Source organism: Colius striatus, chromosome 21, assembly GCF_028858725.1.
Source record: "Colius striatus isolate bColStr4 chromosome 21, bColStr4.1.hap1, whole genome shotgun sequence".
NCBI lineage: Eukaryota > Metazoa > Chordata > Aves > Coliiformes > Coliidae > Colius > Colius striatus.
The window spans coordinates 3313902-3340851 of record NC_084779.1 but is presented as its reverse complement, the minus strand read 5'-3'; the positions used below and the strand labels follow the sequence as shown (position 1 = coordinate 3340851).

Here is a 26950-nt window from a genome sequence, read left to right as displayed (position 1 = left end):
CAATGAAATGAGATCCTGCAGTGGCTTCTTCCCCACTGCATGCCTCTGTCCATTCCTAGTCCTGATGGCTTAGTAACTTAATGCACACACTACAGTCCACTTCTGCCAAGTCATACTACGTGGACTCAGCAAGGTTTATGTTCTGCCTGAGTGATCAAAACTGGCTACTAATTATTGATTTTCTTAATAAGACAGTTTTACAGTAGAAGTGGACTGGGGTTCACCTACAGCCCTACCTCCCACCTTCCCTCCCAGGGAGGCAAAGCATAAATATTCACTGGTCCAGCTGATTTTCTCCTTCATAAATGATTTTATCATCTATATTTAAGATGTCCAAAAACTAGTCTACTAAGACCTGTGTTTCTAGATTCCTTCTACCTTCATCTCATTGTGACATTTGGATGAAAAGTCCCCAAAACCTTCAGAAATGAGTAAATATGTACACATGGACTATTTCTAGCACAAGAGTTTGTGAAGAATGACCTGCTCTGATACACCCAACACTGACTTTTCCCACCCTCGAACATTTTCCCTAAGCCTTAAAGAAAAAACCCCAGTAAAGCATCATCATCTTGTCAGATTAAAGAGCTAAAATTGCCCTTTAATAGCAACATCAGGGCAGAAGCACTCAGAGTTTCAGCATCCTCCCACGGCTCAGGGTGTGAAGAGGACAGTGGCTCTGCTGATGGGTCCTGCAGTGACAAGAAATGGGCACCTGGACAAGTCTCAGAAGGTGAAGGCATTTCAAGTCCTTATTTTCTCAGCAAGAACTCTTCAAAAACAGTTCAAATGCCTTGAGAAAAGGGAATGAAGCTCAGCCTGGAAGGGCTGACACAAGTCTTTCCACTGGGTATGACACACTCCATGTGATACACCAAAGAAAAGGGGAGCCAAAGGAGAATGATGGGCTGCAAACCCCATAACCTCAGGGATGAAGTAGCTCTCTTATCACTGTTCCACAGGAAAGATTCCTTCTCACTGGGTTTAAAACAAGAGCTGGAAGCTTGTATCTGAAGAAACTACAGTCCATGATGGAAATGAATCTGTGTTACAACAGAAAGGCAAAAAAACTCAGAAGAAAAACCTCAAAAGTTAGTGAAAAACACCCTCATCTATTTTGGCACTGGTCACCACTGGCTAGTGAGTTTGAACTTTTTGGTTTTAAGTGATCCAAGTTGGTAGGATTTATTCCTATTAGTAGCTGTAAGCAACAGAACAAACTGTAGTCACTGCTGGATCGGCTTCAAATAGACACTTTGAGGTTTGTTTTTCCTCTGTTGGATGAAGGTGGTAAGACAGAAAGGAAAACTTCTTCATGAAACATTCCAACATTTCTGCCACCCACACTTTTGACAGTCCTGCTTGCTGCTCTGTGGTCAGTGGGGCATGTTCTCTATCTGCTGATGGTGAGCTGGCACACCTCAAGCCTCTTGAAAATAACCACTTCTGGATGGCTCAAAACACCCTCTCTGATCTTTTTCTTTTTGGCAGGCCTCCTAGAATTGGATAGTTTGTGTTAAAATCACCTGGTGCTCAGGGCTGGCAGCAGCAAGAGCTAACAGGTAGATTTCAGTAGCTCTGAATGATTCTGATTTCATTTTCCTTTCCACAGCTGGAGCTGCACTTTGAAGTTCTCACTATTGGAGTGATGCTACAATGCTAACTGGGAGAAAATGTGAAGCCAGTTGGATTGCAAAGGCAACTGTCCTGGAAGGAACAGAAAAGCCTCAACTGTGCAATTGCCAATGGCCTTTGGATGTAGAAACAGGATGGAGGAAGCTCTGGCTGCTCGAGGAAGCGGGGTTAGGATCAACCTCCTTGGTGCAACAACTTCTGTACCCACACCAGCCACAGCAGCTGGGTGATGGACAGGACTGGGCTATGGAAGCATAGGGATGGCAAAGACATCCTGTTGCCTTCCTCACCCTCTCTTCTCCCTCCCCTCCCCACCAAAAAAAAAAGAGAAAAGATGGTAAAAAAAATTAAACAAATAATAACTAAAAAACCAGTAAATCAAGCCCAGAACAAAATGCAAGAGCAGCTCAGGACCAGGCTAGTCTTGCATTTGTTTTAGGGTAGGGAGGTGGGATGAGATGTTATGGGTGCTGGCTTTTAGTAATGGGGGTGGAAATGGTGACTAGCAGAGCAGATGGCAAAAACTGCACACAGGGGAGTCTAAAAAACCCCAGAGAAAAATGGCTGCCAACTGCAGCCAAATTCCTCCTCAACAGCTCCTCAATAACCGGGACAAAACCCGACAAATTGCCATGTTTTCCAGCCAAATTTCCTGAAGGTGTTCATCTGCTGAGTGGCAAAGCCAAAGCTGCCCTGTTCCCTGTCCTACACCAGGTCAGACCCTCCCAGCTGCAACTTTGGACCCTGAGTCGCCACTTTCAACCTGGCAGAAACTGCCACGGCAGCTCATGCTTTTAGCGAAGAAGCAACATCAGTGCACTGCTGGAGATCAGGCAACAAAAACAAGATGGGGTAAAAAAAAAAAGAAAGGAAACAATAAAGAAAGAAAGGAGAAAATCAAAACAGTGCCATGGGCACAATTGCCTGCAAGAAGGAGTACAGTTTGTTATATTGCTTACAATGCAGTATTTTATCCAGCCTCTTCCAGCCAGGGACCTGTAAACCGGACTCTGTTCCAAAACCTTCCTCCTCTTCCAGTTGTCTGTGCAATGTATTGGCACTGTTCTGCTGGGCTGTCAAAAAAACTGGTTTAGAGATGCAGCTCTTCAGTCAGGATTTTGCTCCAGTTCTAACCATATCAATTTATCTGTGCTTTTCAACAATTAAAGATGATCATACTTACTGAGCAAAGAGGGGGGTTACCATCAGTATCTCACGTTACTGATCAGAACAGGGAGATAAGGAGGTGGGAGGGGGATCCAGTTATAAATTTGCAGCTGTCCACATCCCAGAAATATCATCAAAATGGGCTTGTTCATCACCACAGAGGTTACTGGGCCTCAGAACAAACCTTCCTGTGAATCCACCGGAGGCAAAACCTCCAGAAGCGGGGTGAGGGCATCCGATGAGGCTGCGTGTGGTGGGGAAAGCCTGTCCTGTATGTGTGTGTAGGTACCTGTTATGTGGACAAACAGAAGACTTCTGTCTCAGAGGCTTTCAGTTGCCACACTTCAGCAGCATTCACCTTACTCTAAGAAGAGAAGAGTGCTGGGAAGGGCGTAGTGGTTTCGGAGGGAAGCTGAAAGCGTTAGGATGCAGATGTGGATTGTCCAGAGGCACAGGGTTTACTGCTCCCTTGGTTAACTGAGGCTTGAGACAGCGTGTCAGGAAGCTGCCTTGAGCTCCAGAAGCTAGGCTAAGCATCTGAGGGTCACCTAGCAGTGTGTGGAACTGTGCCACTGAGCAAAGATTCCCCAAAAAGAGCCTGGTTTGAGCAACTGAAGTCCTACAGTAGCCGAGTAGTTTACAATCCATGCAAAACCCCAAAAGATTATGAAGGACAATCAGACCTAGAGTTGGATGAAAAAAGGGCTTACCACAAAAAGCTCTGGGTATGCAGGAGTCTTGTGTTAAATGCTTGAGCACCTACAGGGCCCCAGTAAATGGTTAGAACTGACCCAGTGGCACTGATATGGGAGAAATACCCAGAGGCCACTGGAGACTGAGCACTGCTGCAGAGAATCGCTTTTGGTTGCTGACCTTTGGTCTATCACTTTACCAAATACTTTCTTAAAGAAAAAAAACAACAACAAAAAAAGAAGATCAAGATTCTGGCAATGAATCTAAGCTCTAAACAGAAGCAAACCTAAGAGCAACTATGATAAAAGCAAATGATGTTACTGGAACGTAGATGAGAATCCCTCCATCGCTTCCCTTCTGAGAAGCCACTTCAAAAGGACTGTGGTCCTACCAGGACAATGGCTGAAGAACTCCACTGAGATCTGCCATTTGGAATGTGCTTCCAGTTCAGTACAACATGCATTCCAGAGAACCAGCCAAGTGCTGTAGACACACACACACACACAGAAATACACAAATGAGGAAGAAAGAATGGAAGGTAATGCAAACGTGGGCTTCCTTACCGGAGAGCGGGTCTGAGGCTGGGTGTTCATTGTTTGAGGGGCTTGAGGGTACACCAACGTGGTTGGAGCTGCATTCTGTCCTGAGGGGTAAGGAGCCTGCCAGGGAATAGGAAAAGTAAATGTTAAATGAATGTGTCAAAGGATTCATCCCAAAAGACAGGAAGTGATGGACACTGAGGTGGAGGTGACATGGGTGACTGCGATGGAGAAAGCCTCATCTCTGTCAAGGACTCGGGCAACTTCTATCAACACTGAGCTTCCCAAGTGCCACAGGAGAAACACAGCAAAGAGGCAAATCAGGTCACTGAAATCCTGCACTGTCCCAACCTCTGACCACATACTTTCCAAAAACCTGCTCTGAGCCTGTTTCCAAGGAAAGGTGGAACTGAAGCTATCATAGAATCTCAGAATGGTGGGGTTGGAAGGGACCTTTAGAGCTCATCTAGTCCAACCCCCCTGCAGAAGCAGGGTCACCTAGATCAGGTCACACAGGAACGTGTCCAGGTAGGTCTTGAAGCCCTCCAAGGAAGGAGCCTCCACACCCTCCCTGGGTAGCCTGGGCCAGGGCTCCCTCACTCAAACACTGACACAGTTTTTCCTTTAAGTGGCACTTTTTGTGTTCCAGCTTCTGTCCATTACCCCTTGTCCTGTCACTTCAGCCAAAAGCAAAGAGTGCTGCCTCATCCTCTTGACAAACACCTTTTAAATACTTGTGTTAATGAGCTCCCCCCTCAGGCTTCTCTTCTCCAGGCTGAACAGCCCCAGGGCCCCCAGCCTTTCCTCAGAAGATGCTCCAGTCCCTTCAGCATCTTGGGAGCCCTGCCCTGGCCTCTCTCCAACATTTGCAACACAATGAAATGCCTTGAAGTTGTTACAGACCTAAAGGCAGACCACGGGTTGTGCAAGTGGTTCATAGTTCCTCCAATTTCAATGGGCTGTAACAATTTACACCACCAGATGCTCTCTCTCATGTTATTTGCCCAAAGTAACAATTAGCTGGAGCTGTGCAGTTGTGCCAACGATGGATTTTATTGAGGCATTTAGAATAACTTCCCAGAGCACCTTTTTAGTTAAAAAGCAATCCCATATAACTAACCTTTTTCAAAACAGTTTGTTATTGCAATGGCACAAATACCAGCCACTAGCCTGCAACTGCCTTCACTTGCAAGAGGAATCAGCCCAAACTGTACACGCTGCCCTGTAGCTGCTGCATAACTCCATCACAATCCACTTGTCCAGCTCACAGAATCACAGGATCTGAAGGGCTAGAAGGGACCTGGAAAGCTCATCCAGTGCAACCCCCCTGCCAGAGTAGCACCACCTAGAGCAGGGCACACAGGGACTCATCCAGCTGGGTTGGAATGTCTCCGGAGAAGGAGCCTCCACAGCCCATCTGGGCAGCCCCTGCCAGGGCTCCCTCACCTCAACAGCTCTTCCCCATCACTGTCTATCCCTTGTGGTGCAGCTCTAATGGCAGTCACAGTCCCTACCAACCTCCCAGCTACGTACCATCAGATTTACTTGCTGAGTAAAGGAGTTCATCAAGGCTTGGGTCTCCTCTAGGACAAGGTCTTGGTGCTCACTTGACAAGATTATGGGAGAGACTATGCTTTAAAAACATTGCAATACCTCCCTGTACATAGAATTAGCATTTAAACATATGAAAAACTCTTCCAGTGCTGAGGGGAGGGAGCCCTGGCCCAGGCTGCCCAGGGAGGGTGTGGAGGCTCCTTCTCAGGAGGTTTCCAACCCCACCTGGACATGTTTCTGTGTGACCTGGTCTAGGTGGGACCTGCTTTGGCAGGGGGGTTGGTAGGTTATTTAGCTGCAGAATGTTGTTCTGCAGTAGCTTGTATCAATAAAGACTCTAGTTCAAGAGCAATTAAATGCTCTAATCAGCTCCTCCTACAGAGGCAGCAATCTCTGGCAGGTAAGCAGGGCACAGGTTTTCCACTGCCCCTCCTCTCCAGGAGCTCATTTAGTCTAATCCTCTCTGCAGCCACCACTTCCCTCCCCTCTTACCACTGGCAAAACCTCTAATTCATGTTAACAACTCATTTGCAAGAAGGCTTTTCCTTTCTTTCCTGAGATGTCAGATGTAGCATCAAATATTTTCCCCCTGTATTTGACAAGTGTGATTCTGCCTTAGCTGGTGGTGTCAATGCTGTGTAATAAACAGTATGTACCACCTCTCACAGCAGGAATGACACCATGGCAATGAGAGATCAGCACAGAGGAGGATAATTGAGCACTAATGAGATGAAGGGAAGCTCTGGTATCTTTTTGTCCACAACCTAGAGAAGTTAGCCTGCATTTGTGCTATCTTGCTGATGACTTTCTGCATCTGGAATCTCTGCCCAATGTGAGATTAAGGCTTCTGCTCTTGGAGGATCAGCAGTTTTCTGTGCTGCTTTGAGCCTTGCAAAGGGTCCTGATGCTTAGACAGCCAGGGAGCAGGCAGGGTAGGAGACTGCAATGGGAAGTACTGGGCACGCTCACATGTAAATGGACCAGCTGACCACCAGCCTCTTGTACCTCAAGAGAAGAAACCTTACCCCAGATGGCTTGAACTGCTGCTCCTACAGCATCTCAGCAAAGAGAGAAGAAAACATCCACCATTCCCTCCCTTCTTTGGGCTCACAAAAACCTTTTCTTCAGATTTAGCTTGCACAAAACAGAACAAAGCCTAAATCAAATCCAACTTCCATGCTACCCCCAAAAGTCTTCACCCATCTCCAAACCCAAGGATGCTTTTAATCACCTCAGAAAAGGAAAGCTGAAAGGAAAGATGTGTAGTTGTCACTGAACTTAAACTATGAGTTTTAGCAGAAAGACTGTAAAGCAAGCATTTTTAAACACAGTGCCAAAGACAGGCACCTCACTGGTAACAGATGTCGTTTCTGACACTGGTAGGGCTGAGAGACAAATGCAGACGATGCAATCTAGTGTTAAATTGCTTTAGTATTTAAACCCTATCACAGCAAGTACAGCATTGGGCTATAAAGAAAGGAAGAACCACATATAAAGGCTTAAATAGAAGCCACTAAAGGATTTTCTGCTATTAAGCTGTCATGAAAACAAGGTGATTTTGGACAGCCAGTGCTGTTTCTAACCCAGGTGACCGCTCTGAGTGCTGAGTTCACAACCGCAGCCTTGAGGAAGGAGCATGATACAACTCCCACTGAAGACAACAAACATCACCTAAATAAACACGTTTCACAACTCTTACACAACAAGAATGCTTCTGCTCAGCATGCCTCAAAACAGATGGAGGTGTGCCTTCAGTGGTATTTGTGTTAAAAATCATCGTGATGGGAAATAAAGGCACTGGGGGAAGTGCTTTATCCATTTCTGCAGGTATTATGTTCACATGTAAGTACATGTTAGCCTAAAAAACCCTATCAAAACAACTGACAGAACACATCCCAGCACTCCATGGCTTTTTAAACAAGTCAGCTGATTAAAAGTATTGCATCTATTCATCTGTCAGAAGGACTTTCTTCTGTGCCAAGCATCTAAATAGGTACACAAAGTAATGACAATCACATGCAGTCACGCTGGAAATATGTGGCTTTTATGCACCGTGGCTGAAATGCTGTGGGTGAGGTGAGCAAATAAGAAGATCAGAGAGGGAATGCTCCAGAAATCCCCTAAAGAAACTACCATGGAGGGGAAGGCAGGGAAACAAATATCTCTCTGTATACAGATTTGAGTTCAGAAGCATCTAAAGGCTGGCATGGCGATTCCTGAAGGTGAAATAACTGCAGAAAGTCCAGCTGGAAGTGAAGGGCTTGGGCTGCTGAGCTGCTGCACTGTTGAGGCAGAGCAATTCACTTCCCTTCAAGTTCTCATCTTAGTGATTTTCTATTTCAGGTGAGGCTGTTTGCAAGGGGAAAGGGATCACTCGTGTCTTTCTGTACTCCCACCCCTTCCTAGGGAAAACCCTTTTGGTCTGTTTTCTGTGCACTTTCCACTTTGGGCTGCTGTGCCAAGCAGGCAAAAAGAATAAGAATAGGATAGAACTGAAATAAAATAATCACTCCCATGAAAAACAAATGAAATAAGTTATTCTTAGATCAGTTCCTGAGCTGGTTAATAAACACTGAACCCGCTGCGTAACATGACTCCCTCGGTACTGACTGTACTGGGAATAAACAGGCAAAGTACATACATCAGCTTCAGCAAAAGCTGAGTCACGCAGCTTTCTGCCTCCTGCAGCCAGGGGACTTTTTTTAGGGGGTAGGGAACAAAACTCTTAAATCCCCAGACAGAAAGGTGTCACTTGCTGAGCTTTCTGCCTTCTGCAGTGCTGTTTGGTTGGGTGTGGGAAGGGGTTAAGCCCTGTCACTGTTTCTTGAATCCTCTCTTGACTTCAGGAAGGAGTTTGGCTGGGTCTATATTTACTGAAGTTACATATGAGGAGGAGAAATGGTCTTGTAGTTCCAACACATGACCATGACTCAGGAGCTTGCTGCTCTATTACCATCACTATCGCTGTGACCTTGGGGCCAGAAAACCTTCCCACTTCCAGTTATTTCCCAGTAACACCAACACAGCCACTGGCCTCTTGTCTGGGGTGAGATGAAACTCTGCTGAATGCCAGTAAAAAGCTTTAATCTCTTTGGGAGGAACAATGACAGCGTAAGCAAAACATTTCCTAACAATACAGAGCGTGCTGGAGCCACAGGCAGCCCTCAGCCATCCCACAGCAACCCCAAAGGCCATTTCTCCTGTGTGGCCAAACCAGCAAGCAATGCAATGCCCACATGGGATACCTTGCCATAGTGGTTTCTGTCTTTGTTTGACCATTCAGACCATGGCACTAATGAAAATCCCTTCCACAGGGATGGGTTCTGGGGCCAGTCTGGTTCAACATCTTCATCAACCACCTGGGTGTGGGGACAGAGGGACCCTCAGCAAGTTCCCTGCTGGCACCAAACTGGGAGCACTGGCTGATTGCCCAGAGGCTGAGCTGCCAGTCCCTGAGAGCTGGGCAGGCTGAGAGTTGGGCACAGAGGAACCTGCTGAGGGGCACCAAGGGCAGAGTCCTGCAGCTGGGGAGGAACAAGCCCATGAGCAGCACAGGCTGGGGGTGACCTGCTGGAGAGCAGCTCCAGGACAGAGACCTGGCAGTGCTGGGGGAGAACAAACTCAACATGAGCAGCGTGGGCTCGTGGGCAAGGGGCCAGTGGCAGCCTAGGGGCAGCAAGAGAGTGTGGGCAGCAGGGCCAGGGAGGTTGTGCTGCCCCTCTGCTCTGCCCTGCTGAGGCCTCATCTGGAGTCCTGTGGCCAGTGCTGGGCTCCCCAGCTGCAGAGAGACAGGGAACTGCTGCAGAGAGGCCAGTGCAGGGCCAGCAAGATGCTGAGGGGCTGGAACATGTGTGTGAGGAGGAAAGGCTGCAGCCCTGGGGCTGTTCAGCCTGGGGAAGAGGAACCTGAGGGGAGAACTCATTAACATTTATGAATATCTCACTGGTGGGTGTCAGGAGGTTGGGGCAGCACTTTTTTTCTCTCTGGTATCCAGCAACAGGACAAGGGGTGATGGGATGAAGCTGCAACACAAAAAGTTCCATTTAAACATAAGAAAACCGTTTCAGTGAGGGAGCCCTGGCCCAGGCTGCCCAGGGAGGGTGTGGAGGCTCCTTCCTTGGAGGGCTTCAAGCCCCACCTGGACACGTTCCTGTGTGACCTGGTCTAGGTGGGAGCTGCTTCTGCAGGGTGTTGGACTGGATGAACTCTAAAGGTCCCTTCCAACCCCCATCACTCTATGATTCTAATGAATGGGGAATATCAGCTAAAAGCTTATTTAAAGGGTCACTGCACAGACTTCCCAAAAGATTTTTTTACTATTTCATGTTGAGACATAAAACACCCCAAACCATGCTCTGGCTGGAAGTGGGATAAAATCTGTGTCCCCAAAAGACCCCCAAAGCCACACACATTTCCCTGGGTGTCCAGGTATTTCTGCACTACAGTGGTCATTCAGCAAGACGTTCACTGACCCGGTTAAATGCTACACAATGGATTAAAACCTCACCAGTAACACTCAGTGGAGTTTATACTGAGATGTCCTGGCCCTAAGTTTATAAATTCATATCTGTACAAATTCCCTGACACAAACTACAGGTGCCTCTGGAGCAAGGTACAGGAGAGAGCACTGCAAGGGTCATTGGCAAGAGTCACTGCACAGGGGTTTCCTCTTTATTCCCCTTTTTAACAACTGGACTCAGTTTTTCCTCCAGCTGCTGAACTATTTCAGCACAATCACAACAAGTCATGAGGCACCAGCCCTTGAAGTTGCTCTTAGAAAGTTCTCCCTGGGTCACCTGCCTGGATGGCAGCAGTTTGGCCTCAGATGCAGGTGAAGAAATCTGAGTTGGGTTTACTCTGCTGTCTCACAGCCTGAAATCAGATCACTGTACTACCTAACCAAATGCAACCCTGCAGTACTCCTCCCAGTATTCATCTCTCAAACAGTAAGAGGCTTATCATTTAAAACCTGTATCTTCCTTTCTACCTAATAAACTCAGCTGAAGGCAAACATGTGCCACAACAGCACTTACTCAGCCTGCTCCTCTTACAAACCCAGCACCTTGATTTCTCCTCAAGTTTTGGTTTCCCAGTGGCCTCAATGTTAAGGAAGGTGTCAGTCCTCTATTGCAGGAGAACTTTATCTTTTTTACCTGATCTGAAAAGCAGTGTTATTGCAAGGCACAGATAACAGCTACAGCCAGAGCATCCTGGAACAGCCCAGAATCTCCTTCTATATATCACTAAGAAAAGGCACGTTTTTCCATCTGAGTGCTGACTTATGAACACCAAAGGGATGAAGAGGTTTCTGCCCTTGCTGTCTCCCTGACTGTCCTCCCAGGGACTGCAGCACCTGCAGCAGAGATGAATGAACTGGAGGTGAAGCAGATTTTGGCCCAAAATTAGTACATTGGTAATGGACAAAAATACAATCATTTTAACCTAAGTGTCTGAGCTCCCAACAGTGGCATCTCTGGAGAAGCCCAGGACTCAGCTACCTCACTGGGGAGTTGCCAACCTGGGAGAAGAGTTCACATAGCAAAGAATTACATTTTTTTAATCCACCTGCACTCATAAATCAACACTATGAGAAGCTAAAACAGCCTCACGAGACCTTCTCAACATCTTTCTCCCCATCCAGCCTCCGTTTTGCTCAGGGTTCCATTACCAAGCCAGAAACAGCCACCTTGGTGACAAATGCATAACGAAAACACACCACCTACATCATTTCAGCAGCCCTCCTAACTGCTGCAGAAGCAATAAAGTGCTGTGGGGAAAGAGGAATAAGTGTCAAAACAAGTTGTGGTAATCCTGCAGGAGAGAACCAGGCTTGGCATGTCAAAAAGCATTCCCTTGGATCTACCAGGGTCATGACAATACCTGGCAAACTGTGCTGCAACCATCTCAAGTTGGTTCCTGCAGCTGAACACAAACATGACATTACCAAGTTCCTGGATTTCTTTGGAACATAGTTGATTTTTATTACTATGTTGGTAATTAGATCATTCAAATCTATCATCTTTCTGTGTTGCCCTGGTGTGCCCTGCAGGCAGCAGCTCAGGGTCATGGCAGGATTCAAAGCTGTGGTCTGCAATGACTTGGAGAATGTGAATAAATGGAGTATGATTGGAATGTAATATACAGAACCAGCTCATCTGCAAAGATTACAAATGACAGAGAAGCTTGAATTATCACATCTATTCATTTCAGGCTTTTCCCCACACAACACTCTCAAATAAGGCCTAAAAGCATATTCTCACACTACTCCTGTGAACCATCCCAGCTTCAAAAATACCACAACAACAATTAAACCAATAAACAAGGACAATTCCCCTCTAAATACTTGTCATTTGGCTTTTGTTATTTACAATGACACTTCAACTGCATATCATCTAGCACACTATCAGATGATTCTGTTTAAATCTAAGCCCTCATTCACAGTTACATGTTCACATGTGCAAGTTTGGGGCTATACAAGACAGCAGTAACTTCATATTTCTAAGCAGCTCTCTTGCAAATTATCTGACATTGCCAATATCAGCTTGTCTTCATCACAGCATCTCTGTAAAATAAAAATACACACTAGTTCTACTCTGCTGACTCTTTATAAGCCAGTGTTGCCACCCTGTAAGATGCATCAGTGACTCGAAAACACTCTGGTTTTCTGCATATATTGGTATCTGTTACTTAGAATGTTCAAAGCCCCTTAAAATCAATGATATAAGTACCAGAGCTCTTCTCTGACACTGAACAGCTTGTGCAGATTAAAGGTTTCCACTTTGCAACAGAATTTAACACAATTACAGTGCAAACAACCCTGCTCCTGACACAGGGGCTGGGATGTGGCCAGCTTGTCAAGTCTTCGCACATCGGATTTAGTCAGAGGCTCCGAGGGTTGGAATTGGATGGAAGCAATGAGTAAGTAGGAAGGGGGACTGTGGTGCATTTCTGTAAACATGGAAGGCTTGTTTCAAAAGCTACCTCCTCAAAACTTCAGAGACTGTTAACTTCAGCTGTCTTCCCCAATTTTAGGGATCCACCAAATTGCAGGCAAGGATAAGAAGCAGAGAAGAGCTTTCAGCAGTCAGCATCCTCACTTCCCCTTCTCCACCAGTCTCCACTCTCCTCTTTTTCCCCCAAGCCCAGCCTTGAGGAGAACTCCCTGTGTTAGTAAATACTAAGACTCAGCCTTTAAAAGGATAAAAATACCCTGATCCAAGAGGAACTACTTCTCCCACAAATGGGGCTCAGCCACTGTTAACTTTATTCCTCTGCAGCAGTGTGTCTCAGGGTACATCATCTGGGCCATTCCCTGCCCTGTTACATTTTTAACAGCCTTTTTCATGGCTTCAGATGATTTCACATCATGGATTTGAGGAAGCAGAAGCAGCAAAGCTGAAGAGGGAAACAGAGTCCTGAGTAACAGCCACAGAACTCCAGGCACTTGTCCTACTTGAACACAAATAATCAGATTCCCACTGAGGGAAGGAGGTGAAGGAAATGCAGTTTCCTCTTCCCTGGACAAAGACAGTTTGTGTAGAGGACACTATAGACACAAGATACACATCCCTTTCCTTCCTGCTTAAGACACTGTGGTTACTATTCCTGTAGGGATGTTATGAAGGAGGAGGGTGAAAAGGAAAAGCAAGAGAGAACATGTCCCTCTGATGCATTATCTGCCCAAAGCTCAGGCTTACTCTGTGTTTTTAACATCATAATTCTCTATCAGCAGCTGAATACAACCATCCCTTAACACAGTGCAAAGGTAAATACAACACCCAGCTTTGGGGAGGAAAGAACAATCTTTCTGCTTCTTAAAAACAATGATAAGGTGCTCAAGCTGATAAGTCCATGCGCAATTTCAGACTGCAGTGACACAATGAGCTGAAGATGCAGAGTAAAATGTTTAAGCAAGTTTAACTCAGTGTGGATAGATGTCCTGGTACCAGCTGGCCTCCTCCCAAAGACACTTGATGATTAAATCCATCAACACACAATCTGCCTAAGTTCAAAACTGTTGCTAACCAAGGCACAAGGGCAAGGATAATGCCATGGTAGATTATCATTTCATAGCATCTGTAAATACTAGTATGGATTTATTTGGCTTCTTACAGAGCCTGAAATGACAGTCCCTGCTTTGACAGCAGCACCTGGCTCCCAGCCTGGAAGTGAGTGTGGTAACAACCATTACATAATGAAGTGAATTTGTATTTTCCATAATGAAGGTACTCAATAACATAGCAAGTGTGTGTGTGTTTATGTGTGTGTGTGTCTGTACCTGCCTGTGCTGGGGGGAGAAATTCTGCCATCTCCACTGCTGGAAGCAGACCTGTGAATCTCAGCAGATACACCCTTGAGGTCACAAAGTGCTTTTTCACTTGTCCAATAAAATTTCATTCCAATGTAAACAAAACATGAACTTCAAGACAAACACTTTTGCTCAGGACACAACACACATTCAGCTGAGAATCCTATTCCATGCTACCATCAAAACAGCAGCAGCAAGTCTGAGTCTTTCCTCCAAAACCCAACAAAAAGCTCAAAAAATGTCATCTTCTGTCTATCTCCAAGGATGGTTCCCTGCCCATGCCAGGGGAGTTGGAATTGGATGATCTTGGACACATTCCTGTGTGACCTGATGTAGGTGGGACCTGCTTTGGCAGGGGGTTGGACTGGATGAGCTCTAAAGGTCCCTTCCAACCCCCACCATGCTGGGATTCTGTGATCTTTAAGGTCCTTTCCAACCCAAACCATTTTATGATTCTATGATATGGTCCAGAGGAACCTGCTCTGCCTGATCTTGCTTGGAGCAGGCACTTGGACTAGATGATCTCCAGAGGTCCCTTTAATCATTTCATGAGTCTGTGTCAGCAATCTGATAAAATGTTCCAATTTAATTGCATCACAGTGAAACTCAGAAATATCACCACAAATTCAAACAATTTAAAGCAACTAAGTTAACTGCTGGTTTCTACTGGCACCTTAAGCAGGGGTCTAAGCAGCCAGAAGTGGAACTAGTGCTCCATAACCATTCAAATCCTTTTGGGCTTTTCATTGTGGAAAGCAGCACACTGAGCCTTCAGCTCAGAGGAGAACCACACTGTTTATGGATTTCAAGCCTTCAGCTCCTCCCTACTGAAGGTACAAATGCCTCTGGAGGCTATTCTTCTGTTCCCAGTCTGACCCAACAGCTATCAATGGACTATAGTAATTGAAGTCCTGCTTCTCCCCAGTTTTATCCAGTTGCAGGGGTACTTTAAGCCCTCAAACATTTCCAAAATGCAGCAGACTGTGCAACACCCTGACTTTTGGGCTGGCTTTGGTGTTTATTGGGACACGTTGCCTTCTGTAACACATTGTGTTTGTTTAAAAACTGTGTATTTTCTGGAGCAGGCAAGAAAACACCCATTAAACTGCAGGGAACAGAAGGTATCATTACAGAAGGAATACCAGAATACAAATTATTAAACATAAGAAAATGGCAAGTTGCCTCACATTATTTTGTCATCTTAAATGATGAACAAAATTGTGGTTCAACAAGTGGCAAAGTCTGAAGAGCATCAAAATAAAGCACAGCCCACGTGACTGTGAGAACACATGCATGGAAGCCTCCTTAGGAGAGAGATCTGTAGAGTTTAAAATCAGCTGCAGAAGAGTTTGGGTTTCTATTAAAAATGCTACTTCAATGTAAAAGAACAAATTTGCTGGCAATTTGAAAACTGCTTTTGATTCACAGTAGTATCACAAGCCAGAAGAAAATACTTCCACTAGATTGTGTGGCCAAGACACCTACTGTGAGAGCTTTCTTATTCAAAAGGACTCAGTTTACACCAGAGTGGATGGGCCAGGGACAACTCTGAGCCAGACCACGGTTACTCCTGAAAGAAAAAGCTCAAGCAGTAGTAAAAAAAGCCCACATTATCCTCCTGTACTGAGTGCACACAAGACCACACAGAGACATATTAAACACACTTCTCAAACCAGTAATCCATCTGCAGCTCTAGCCCTAACTACACTCGGTGTTGGTGCTGCAAACTTTCCTTTGCATGGGATAAAATTGTAACACATTTTTTCTTTCTTTCCTTTCCAGTCTTCCCTAAGTGCACAGATATTAAAAGCAATTCATTCATCCCACCTACGTTGTGCTTTTGGAAAGTTAACTGTCTCCAAGCTTAAATAATTATGAAGGTTAATAGCATTAACCAGCATTTGAAGCTACATTATGCCTTCCCCACTACCCCACATTTCCTCTCCTGAAGCTCTTACACCCAGCTGCTCTCCCCAGATGAGAAGATCCCTATGAAGCTGAGCATCCCTACACAAAAGCACCCCAAAGCCCAAAAGCCCCTGACAACAGGTGTTAAGACTTTCTCCAGCACAGATTTGCCCAGATTTAAAACTAAAGCAGCAAAAAAAGAGCAGAGCAACGAATCAAAACTAATCAAAGATGTTATATGAGCAAATATTCCCAATATTAACAACCCAATCAAAATCCTCTAATCCTACTACAAAACAGAGAGTTCAGTTGCACTTCCAGCAGGCCTTTAACACAAAGGCCAAAAGAAGATCACACTTCTCTTGGATTTATCAGCTACTAAATAACACACATTTTCAAATCTCCACCTGCAGTCATCTCTTCCTGCCAGCTCAGGAGTGAGCAGCATTACAAATAAGGGTTGTGAAGCAGCTTGACCGAGATGTCCAGCACCATGGTCAAGAAAAGAAATATGAGAGGTCAGATTTTTGACTGCTCAGGAAAAGCCATTACTGCACATCTCTGGAAGGCAGGTTTCTCACCCACAAGACACCATCAAGAGCTTGTTGTTTAAATTGTCTTTATCCTCATTATCTGGGATGAGGAGAAGACTCAAGAAGCTGAAATCCACTGATCATAGGTAGAAGAGGAGCAGCACACACATATAAACTTCTCCCTCAGTTGGCCAGCTCTGATTTCGTCCCTTACACAAGAAGGGTGTAATCTTCCATTCCATGTCCACATCTTTGTGGCTGCAAGGTTTGATGGCTGATGAACATCCTCACTGACAATCTCACATCTGCTCTACAGGCATCTGTGTGGTTGTAATTGGGATGAAAACCACCTCACATACAACATGAAGGCTCGTAAACAGAAGATGCTCTCTGGGTGGAGAGTTCCCTGCAAAGCTCAGACAGATGACTGCAACCCAGGTGCCCTCCAGACACAGAAATGACAGACACTGTGTGTCCAAACAAGATGGTAAAATCAAGGAATCCCTCCTGGGGCTGTGGAAGTTTATTATCTGACTGAGTGAGCTGGGGCTCTGGAGCTTGGAGAAGAGGAGACAAAGGGGTGAGCTCACTCATGGCTACAAATCCATAAAGAGTGGGTGTGAGGAGGCTGGAGCCAGGCTGTGCTCAGCGATGGCCAATGCCAGGACAAGGGGCAACGGGCACAAGCTGGAACAGAAGAGATTCCAAAGCAACACAAGGAAGAATTTGTTCCCTGTTGAGGTGAGGGAGCCCTGGCAGGGGCTGCCCAGATGGGCTGTGGAGGCTCCTTCTCTGGAGCCATTCCAACCCAGCTGGATGAGTCCCTGCGTGCCCTGCTCTAGGTGGTGCTGCTCTGGCAGGGGGGTTGCACTGGATGAGCTTTGCAGGTCCCTCCCAGCCCTTGAGATTCTGTGACTTTCCACAGGTTGCACCTTCCCAGCAAAGCACACGTGGCTTTGGATAACAGGAGCTGTATTTGGGGGAAGATGAGTGTAAAGTGTAGTTCATGGGGAATAAAACCCACAAGGCAGCTGCTTCCAACGTGAGATGCAACCAGCTACTGTCATGCTACATCCCAGGGCACAAATGGGCCAGGTTATGATTAAATTACATTTCTCCTTCCATTCTAATCCATTAATAAAGGAAATCTAAAAATCTAACTTGAGCTCCAAGTGATGAGAGAGAAGCACTGAATAAACATCATGGTTCTAACAGGATTCCTGCTCCCATAGAAAGGATCCAAGATAATAAAAGAGGGGCTTGGGGAATGCCTATAAACATGCCACAGATGGCACACAGACAGGCTTCCTGGCACACATTCCCAGACCTTAAGGTACTAAGGAATGTCTCACTGCTATTACAAACACTAATTTAGCGATGGTGACATTTTTGAGGACCAGAATGAGACCACAAAACTCTTTTCACTTAAGGCAAAGAACCAGATGGTAACAAGTTTCAGCTAGTACAATCTGTTTTGGATTTAAATCAGTCACCTAAAAGTCAAGGTCTCTGTATAGCAAGATCCTGAGAATTCAGCTCTCTGGCACTTTTGTTTTCTGAGGGTGTATCTCGAGGTTGTCAGACCCAGATAAGGGATTATTAAACACAATCACTACACCAAGCTTCAGAGTAAGGTCTCAATAGATGCCACAGGGTCCTGTGCTAACTGGATACTCCATCATTTTAGCCTAAGAGATAGCTGTGGGCACAAAGCACCGATCTGCTCAGTGAACAGCATGTTCTTCATGAGAGCTGAAGCTTCCTCCAATTACAGAGGAAATTCCTGGTGATCTGTTCCAAGCGCTGTCGGTCGGTGCTTCCACACCATGGGCCTGGACTAAAACAATCCCTCAGCATGCACATCAGAGCCTGCAGTTTTAAAACTGAGGTAGAGAAAGCCAAGAGTCTTTTCCAAACCATACCCCTCTTCTGTTGCTTTGTCTCACATGCCAGAACCCACTGCACTTGTTCCTTGGGATGCTTACAAAACGCTCTGAGGTCACGAGGAGGGATGAAACTGTCACCTCCTGATGTTCTAAGCTTCACCTCCTGCTCATGCTACTATGGGAGGAGGCTCCTCCTTCTCTTTTGATCCTTCACTGGACAGAGCAAAGCACTTTGCTCCTGCCACCTTCCCAGCCTCAGTCTGGCTGCTTTGGAAGAGTTTCCCCTGCTCGTTATTCCCATCCTAAGGCACGGCTGCACCATAAATTACTGAAATGTAAAGTCAGAGCAGGGGGGAGATTTACAGCATTTCAGCTGCTTTGCATTAACTGCCTGTGGGAAGGCTCTTTGCCTGCACTACTGGCATTGAATTAGCTCAAATCCACTGTGGAATGGGAGGGCTCAGGGAAGTAGTTACTCTGCATTGGTGAGCACACCATGCCCTACCTGATCTCAGGGTAACTTGATCTGATAGCCATGTCCAAAGAGACACTTCCCTACTCCTTTTTTAACGGCTTCTCCCGTCTTCTGTAGCCTGAGAATGCAAATTGTCTCAAACCAGTCACTTCTGAGGTCTGCAAGCCAAGAAAGGAGGCAGAAGAGACATGCCCCTCCCTCTCCCAGTCGGTACTTGGGGCCCTTTCACACAAAGAGCAGCAGAAATATGAAATGTTATGTACATGGGGCCACATCTGGCCATAACATCACTGTGGCAACATGTGCTGCACATTCCCCAACACCAGCAGAGTTCAACACATTCCTGAGAGCAGCAGGATGATTTCAAGGCCCTGGAATTTGGGAAGCAGTCTGTCGCTGCAGAGAAGGGGGTGTGGGACTGTTTCACATCACTGCCAAGTTCTTCTCTTTTTGCTGCAGAATTCTGAAGGGCAGCAAAGTGCCAGAGACTGGTCATTATGAAAGACTTGGGAGGAAGTTGAACAGCAAGCCTTTCTCTTGTTTTGGCTATGTCAAATGGAAAAGGTAAAAGGAAGAAGTGAAAAAGACACCAAACCACAGCAGCACACAACCATCTGTTTCTGGTTATTTAAATAAAGTTAAAGGAAAGGCAGAGCCAAAGGTACAACTCACATTTGCACCTGACTTTCTTTCCCACTGAACAGCCCATACATTTCCTGATCCGGTGGTTCCCAACATCTCTCTTACAGATGATTCCATGTGATGCTGTCATCTCATCACACACAACTCTGCAGATCTATCAAGTGGTCCAGCTCCCAGTACCCACAGCTTGTGTAGTGCACAGGAGTTCCTTTTATCACTTACTAGCATTTTAAGCTATTACCTTATCTCTCATCATCCAGACTTATTGGAACAGGCAGCTTTAGAGCAGCCAAAACAGTGAGGGGACTACTTGTGGAACTGCAACACTTACTAACCCTCCGTTCTCCTTTGCAGCATGGTTTCTGCAAGATCTCCTCTTGAACAAACTGGTAAGCCAGCCTGAATCCTGAAAGGAGGGACACTGAGATGCCTAGTGGGTAAAAGCAAGGGATTGACCTCTCTGCTGAGCCCTGGACTGACAGTTTGTACTCAGAGTAATTTGTGACCACACAAGCAAGTAACACACTTTCTATCACTGGTAAAACTGGTTTTAGAGCTGAAGCCCAAAACCATACACAACTATTTTCATTCACTACCACCTGAACAGCAATCCCTACCTTGGAAAGGCTCAGTTTTACAAGTATTCATTAAGCCACAGCTCAAGTGGAGAGAATGACCCTGCGATCAGATTCTAATTAAAATGATTTCTTCCTTACCTTTGTAAATACTCTGTCAAATCCAGAACACACACGCACACTCCTCACCATGCACAAACACACACCACCACATTAGGCACCACTGTACAACAGCCACAACAACCTTTGTTCAGTGTTCTATCACCAACACAGTGTGGGTTGTTAAGATACAGAACAGTTTCTGAAGTGTTTTACTGCTGCTGAAGAACTCAGTAATAAACCCTTCATCAGAATTCCACGTCAGCTTGGGTCCCCTTATCTCAAAAGGGAAACAGCAGGATTGAAAGGGTCCAAGAATCAGACAGAAAAACCCAATTACAGCATGGAAAAGAAGTTTCAAGTGATGAGAGGTTTAAAAGATTTTGATTGTTTACCTTAAAGAAAGCAGTTTGGAAATAGGAAACCTCTTCACACAAGCCCAAGAGGGCATTCAATGAACCTCCCAGCAGACAGATGATGGATGCAATGTAAAAGTAATACACTTGGCTCAGCTGGGGGGTTTCTTCCCAGAGTATAATACTGAAACTCAACACCTGACAGCAGTCAAAATGACATTGGAATATTGAGAATTCTAGAGTTAAAATAACCAACCACTGAAATTTACCCAAACCTCTAATAATTTAAGAGCAGGGTAAGGTTTCTCTGGGGACAGGTTATCCTGTAACTGCTTATGTCAATAGTCTTGAACTCCTTTCAAGCCTTACTGGTGGAAGTGTCCCAAGTGTAGGCATTTCCATTTTGATTCATCACCTCCAGCTGTAAGTGAGAGGGTCAACTGATGTGATGCCACAACAGCAAAGACACATGGTCAGAGGGCACCAAGTGCTGTGAAGGAACAGAAACCACTACTTTGCTACTAAATCCCAACTATGTAGACATCACTCAGAGAAAGCTGCCCAGACCTCACTTCACAGAATCACAGAATCTTAAGTGTTGGAAAGGACCTGGAAAGCTCATCCAGTGCAACCCCCCTGCCAGAGCAGCACCACCTAGAGCAGGGCACACAGGGACTCATCCAGCTGGACTGGAATGTCTCCAGAGAAGGAGCCTCCACAGCCCATCTGGGCAGCCCCTGCCAGGGCTCCCTCACCTCAACAGGGGAGAAATTCTTCCTTGTGTTGCTTTGGAACCTCTTCTGTTCCAGCTTGTGCCCGTTGCCCCTTGTCCTGTCATTGGCATCCCTGAGCACAGCCTGGCTCCAGCCTCCTCACACCCACCCTTGATGCATTTGTAACATGACTGAGCTCACCCCTCAGTCTCTTCTCCAAGCTGCAGAGCCCCAGCTCCCTCAGCCTTTCATCACAAGGGAGATAATCCCTAAAGTGTGCAATGACCAATGCTTCACCTAGCTTATAACCTTGGGTCTTGCTTTTTCTTCCTCTCACCAAGCAGGCAAGGGCCAACCCCCACAGTGAGAGGACAAACATCTTCCTAGAGCCTTTGAGAATCCTCAGCTGACATGGAGGACGCAAGGTCAAACTAGCAGTGACACAATCTGATGCTCATTTCCAAGACGATAAGAGGCAGCAGAACAGGAAAGGAGCCTTTTCCCGGCTGGCTGGAGTGGGGATCTGGCACAGAGCCTGCTCTCTGCATATGCACTGACTCAACAGGAAAATATTAAGAGAAGAGGGGGGAAAAAAAAGCCTTGATTGGAATATTTCTTGTTTTAAGAGGCTGCCTAGAACATTCTCCTTCTTCCCCACTTATCTGCCACGTGATTAGCAAACCTCTGTCAACCAGCTTTACCAGGAATGAATGTTGTGATACATGACACAAGCCAGACAACATTTTAGGGTTTGCTCTGAGACCAGCCTCTGTTCTCCCTCTGTTATGTGAGGTTCAGTCTTCAAACCAGAAACTTTACTTCTGACTATCACACAGCACAAGTCCAAGAAAGAGCTCTGATACCAACTAATGCCTGCAGGCTACTCATGACCCTGAATAGATCCTTCAGGCCTCTAATTTCCCACTCAACAGAGGATGAGCATTTGCACCTTTTCAAACATGACCACAAGTTCCCAGTTTTCCCACCAAGTTTCATCTAGACCATGTAACATGAAGGTGAAGTGTTCCTTCCATGCCCTTATTTGTTTTCACACATCTCCTAGACTAAAAGGTCAGTTGCAGTTTAATATTTCATCAAATTAAAGAGACTGGCAGGAGGACTAGAAAAGCTTGTCTCCTCTTAGCCCACCTTTGGCCTGTTGTCCTGCCTGTCCACTTAACATCTATCTGCTTCAGAATGAAACAGCACTTCTTAATAGCTGACCCCCTCACAGCTTCCTGCTTTATCCCCTTTATTCCAACAAGTGTAAATTAAACAAGAGCAAATGAAACAAAAGGCTTTCCTTTATCTGAAACCTCAGTGCTTTTATATATCCCACTTTCCCCCATCCTATCTCTTTTATGTCTCTTCTCTTTCTGGGTGCCATTACCTGTCCCTGTTGCCCTTTCCTTTAAGATAAGCTTCTCTACTCTCACACCAACCCTGTAAAATATTCATCTAATAAAGACTACAAAAAGACCAATTTATTCCACACATCTTACTGAATGCTTTCTCCATTCTTATCACAGCTCCTATTTATCTCTCCTTCTGTACTTTTTTTTGCCATCAGTCCTTTGTCTCATTTCTTTTAATAGCACTCATTTCTAGAAGTCATGTTACTGTCCCATTTCAGGGAATTACTGAATTGCAGCATCCTCTACAAAACATTTGAAATGGCAAATCTCTAGCAGTGGGCCTGGGCCCTTTGGAATGCCCCAAAGCAGCCTAGTCCAACACTGAAGCACACTCCTCACCAATGACTGTATCCTACTTTTTTTTTTCAAGTTGCTTTTAGTTTCTGTTACAGAATCAACAACAAAGTGATGCTTAATAAGCTTGTCCCCTCCAAGTCACTGCAACGTTCAAGCCACGTACAGACATCATCCACTAGTCAAGTGAATAAAAAGTCACAGACAAAGCAGCTATGTCAATTTTTGAGCAGCAAAGCTGAGAATCAGGAGGAAAACCAGAGAGGCTGGGAACATTCTGCTCCAGTGCTGGGTCTTACCTGTGAAAGCCCAGGGGACGATGCATGTCCCGGTGGCGTTGCAGCAAGATTTGGGTGTCCCTTATTTATTTCATGTGCAGTATAAGGGGATGGGGCAGGAGGACCTGGTTGTCTTGCTACTTGTGTTACCTGTGTGGAGATAAACTGTTAGTAAAATACAGTATTAGTAATCCAATCTGAGATATTGTAAACTTCTAAAGAAAGCAGCTAGCAGCATCTTTCTATATACATTAAATAATACCTATTTGTCCAAATGAAATGCTGTACAAGTTAATTAACTATTTATATGAGTCAGAAAACCAGGGAAGGATCAAAATAAGAGTAACAGCAGGAGTCACTGGTGGAAATATGTAGGAACTGTATGAGGTTTGCCACTGAGGTTTTCTCTTGCAGTATCTCTTTGACTCCAGGCCTGAGATCTTCTGATCTCTCCTTTATAAGCTATAACAAACAACCTTGTGATTTTGCAAAGGAATACACATTACCAGGGACTCAAAAAACAAAGGAAGGGGGAGATTGGAATACTCCCCTCCAAAAAGGGGGGGAAAAGACTGCAGAAAGACCCTGTCATCTGAAGGGTTTGCCACAAGCAATGGATGAAATTCCAAAGCAGTTCTTGCATACACTTATCTCTTTGCTCAGCTTCCATAAAAAATACTGAGCAAAATACGTTAAGCAAAATGTGGTGAAACATATTCATGGCACATACACTTGCTCCACTGTAGTTGCTCTGGGACAGAAGTGTTTTAAATAGACTTTATATAGTGACTATAGTGAGAAAAAAATAGAGGAGAATCCAATGAAAAGAATCACAGAATCATTGAGGGACACCCCCCAAAAACTCATCACAACTCAATCTTTGCAGATTTGGTTCAATTTGTTCAATTTGAAAGGGAGTTGTAGTGAGGTGGGGGTCAATCTCTTCTCCCCAGTAACAGATAGGACAAGAGGAAATGGGCTCAAGTTGTCCCAGGGGAGGTTGAGGCTGGAGCTGAGGCAGAACTGTTTCCCTGAGAGGGGTGTGAGCCCCTGTGCCAGGCTGCCCAGGGAGCTGGGGGAGTGCCCAGCCCTGGAGCTAGTTAAAAGATACACAGATGAGGTGCTGAGGGACAAGGTTTAGTGGTGGCTGGGGCAGTGTGAGGGCAGGAGTTGGAACTCAATGGCACTTTAAGGTCCTTTCCAACCATAATGATTCTACGATTCTAAAGCTCAGCATAGAAGTCCAGCACTCACTTCTCACTGACCTTTCCCCAGAAGTGTATTTCGTTTACTGAAAAGCACCACTTGGCTCTAGGCACTTGAAACAACCCAAGCAATGCTTAGAAGAGGATGTTGCCATGGGTTGGTGTGTGCATATCTATTTCCCTATCACTGGAAAAGCAAGCAAGAAGGAAAATCCTGGCTCCTGATCTTTAACTGAGTATTAGCACCAAGCTCCAAGAGAACAAAAGTCACAGAGTTCACAACTAAATGCTTTTTCCAAGTCATTTTACTGCACTCCCAAGTATCAGTGCCTGTCATTACATCACCTACACCACTAAAACAGCTGCACCAGCAATAAGGAGAATGTGCCATTTCTGGAGGCTCGGAAACAGTCCAGAATTGTTCAGTATGGGAAGATTTACAACACCCTTGTGCTCACTGGAGAAAAGGGTGGGTCAAGCCAGAGAACCTCATCTTTTGTCCTCAGCTGGATCCTTCCCCAGGGGAAAAAAAATCATCCTTTTAGTTTATTTGGCTGATGTAGATTGGCAGGTGTGTGCACACAGCCTCAAGTTGGCCAAATGAAAGCAGCATGAGAGAGCACTGTGAAACATTCCACATCCCGTCCCCAAGAAAATCAAAGTCTCATCCATGACTCTTAAGACAACCCTGAAAGACCTGTAACAGCACTCACGCAGCAGCTGGTGCTTAGAAGTGACTGTGGATCATGATGCAGATCAAAAACTGCAGGTAAAGAGGGGAGAAGGAAGCAAAGGCAACACAACCTACACGGGATTATGGCTATAAACAGCCCCCTGGGCAGAGAGATGGCATAGTCATCACCCAGATGTCTCCTTGAACATCATTTCTGGTGGAGAAAAAGAGGTTAATTTGAAATAGCTGTGGTGTTTCAAACACTGTCAGCTTGGATCTCTTTACACTCCTTAGCTGCATGGCCAGAGCCATCTGAAACCCTCTGATCCCCCAGCAGCACCGTGCAGATGCTGCTTGACAAGGAGGATGGGGACACCAATAACAACCCAGGTTAGTGTGAGCATTCAACAGTCTTCCTCAGAAACTGCAGCCTGCAAACAAGCGAGGTTGGTGGTTAAATAAAGACTGCAAGGAATGCTCTTCTGAGTTAGTTATGGAATCTGGAAGGCAAAGTGAAAGCAAAGCTGTGCAGCTGCATGAAAGACAGTCCACAAGGTACTTGTGCAACACCTTATGGACACAGGTCTAGACCTATTAAAATTTGTCTCAAAGCCTAATTAAGGCAAGAGAATGATCATAAAGTCATATCAGCTTGATACCTTGGCAACAACACGCTTGACAGTAGATGAGGAGAGTCTGCCATTGACCTAATAGGACTTCCTAACACTAATCAAGCTTAACTTATGGGCCTACAAAAGAACTCAGACACTAGTTGCTCTCCCAAGCACAAGGAATAGCATGGAGTGCCTTTCTTGCTAGCCACAGCAATGTAGGTACTTCTACACCGTCCTCTTGGCTCCTATAACAGATTACTTACAAATAAACATTCCAATCTGTATCTTACATTTCAGTTCACAGGTGATAAAGACAGACAAACTTGCTGAATTTGTTTAAAATCAACCAGGGAGAGATTCTATGAGCTCATCATTTCTGTTCTGGGATGCTTGCCCCCACAGTGCCTGAGGTTGGATCTGCTGTATATTAAATGGGATTCTGCAGAAGATAAAGCTTCATCTGAGATAACCAAAGAAGCAAACACCTCCTTTTCAATCCAGAGATTCAATTATTCTCCTAAAAAATGGATCCTTAAAATTACATATTGATTTGCTAGGACTTCACTTTCCTTCTTCCCTTTTCCTTTAGTTGAGTAGCACAAGGCTACCAGTAAGTTCAGTTTTCCAGCAGCCTTTAATTCTGTGTTTTGAAGGAAATAACAAGAGAAGCATCAAATAAAAACTCAGGCCAGAATTCTCTCCTTTCTGAGTTTAAATTTGTTTGTTTTAGCATCTTTCACAAGTTCTGGGTTATTCTTTCCTCCTCCAAGTACCTAATTCCTGCCCCTGAAACATCCAAGTTAGCTCAGAATAGATGGGGCATGCTGTAATCTCTTGATTATGGGGAATGCCTGGCCACGATATGATAGTTTATCATTAAAAACTGCTCTTTCCTTAAATAAAGCTCCCTAGAAAAGGCTTCAGCCTTGGACAGAACCTCTTTCCTTCCAGTATTCTGTTCACTTGCTTGGCCTGGTGCAAACAGCTTCAAAGCAGCGTTGGCAGCACGTGAGGAAGTGAGCATCCCTCGTGCACACTTTGCAGCCTCCACTGTGGCCGGGCAGAGGAATGAGTCGGCCTCCTGACCCAGATCCTTCCTTTAAGCACAGGGTGGCTGGAGCAGCTAATCCTCTCTAATCTCTTTTCTACAGGATTCTCTTCATTGTAGGAAGATCCCTTTAAAGGACACAAAGGCAAAGCACAATACCTCTGCTGGGTGTGAAATTACTGGAGAGCCACCAACGGGCACCAACATTGCAGAAAACCCACCAAATGAACAGTCAAAGAAGCAAATGATGGAGTCAAGCCATCAACTGGGGCAAAGAGGTTCTTCAACACTTCCTCATTGCCTTCTTTACCATCAGCTAGCACTGACTTAGGCAATCTGA

The 26950-nt window shown here is 45.4% G+C and overlaps 1 protein-coding gene across 8 annotated transcripts in view; it reads right to left on the bottom strand.

The window, feature by feature from the left end:
- The window catches only part of EIF4G3 (eukaryotic translation initiation factor 4 gamma 3), a 165054-nt gene that overhangs the window by 86654 nt on the left and 51450 nt on the right, over window positions 1-26950 (bottom strand). For 4 of the 8 annotated variants that reach the window (XM_062013190.1, XM_062013184.1, XM_062013187.1 and 1 more), the window contains exons 3-5: window positions 23092-23235; window positions 4059-4154; window positions 2595-2708 (exon numbers count right to left, since the gene is read on the bottom strand). In XM_062013190.1, the coding sequence (XP_061869174.1) occupies window positions 2595-2708; window positions 4059-4088 (144 nt within the window). In that variant the 5' untranslated portion in view covers window positions 4089-4154; window positions 23092-23235. The remainder of the gene's footprint in view (window positions 1-2594; window positions 2709-4058; window positions 4155-23091; window positions 23236-26950) is intronic. The other 4 variants (XM_062013186.1, XM_062013192.1, XM_062013188.1 and 1 more) reach the window with 2 other exon arrangements.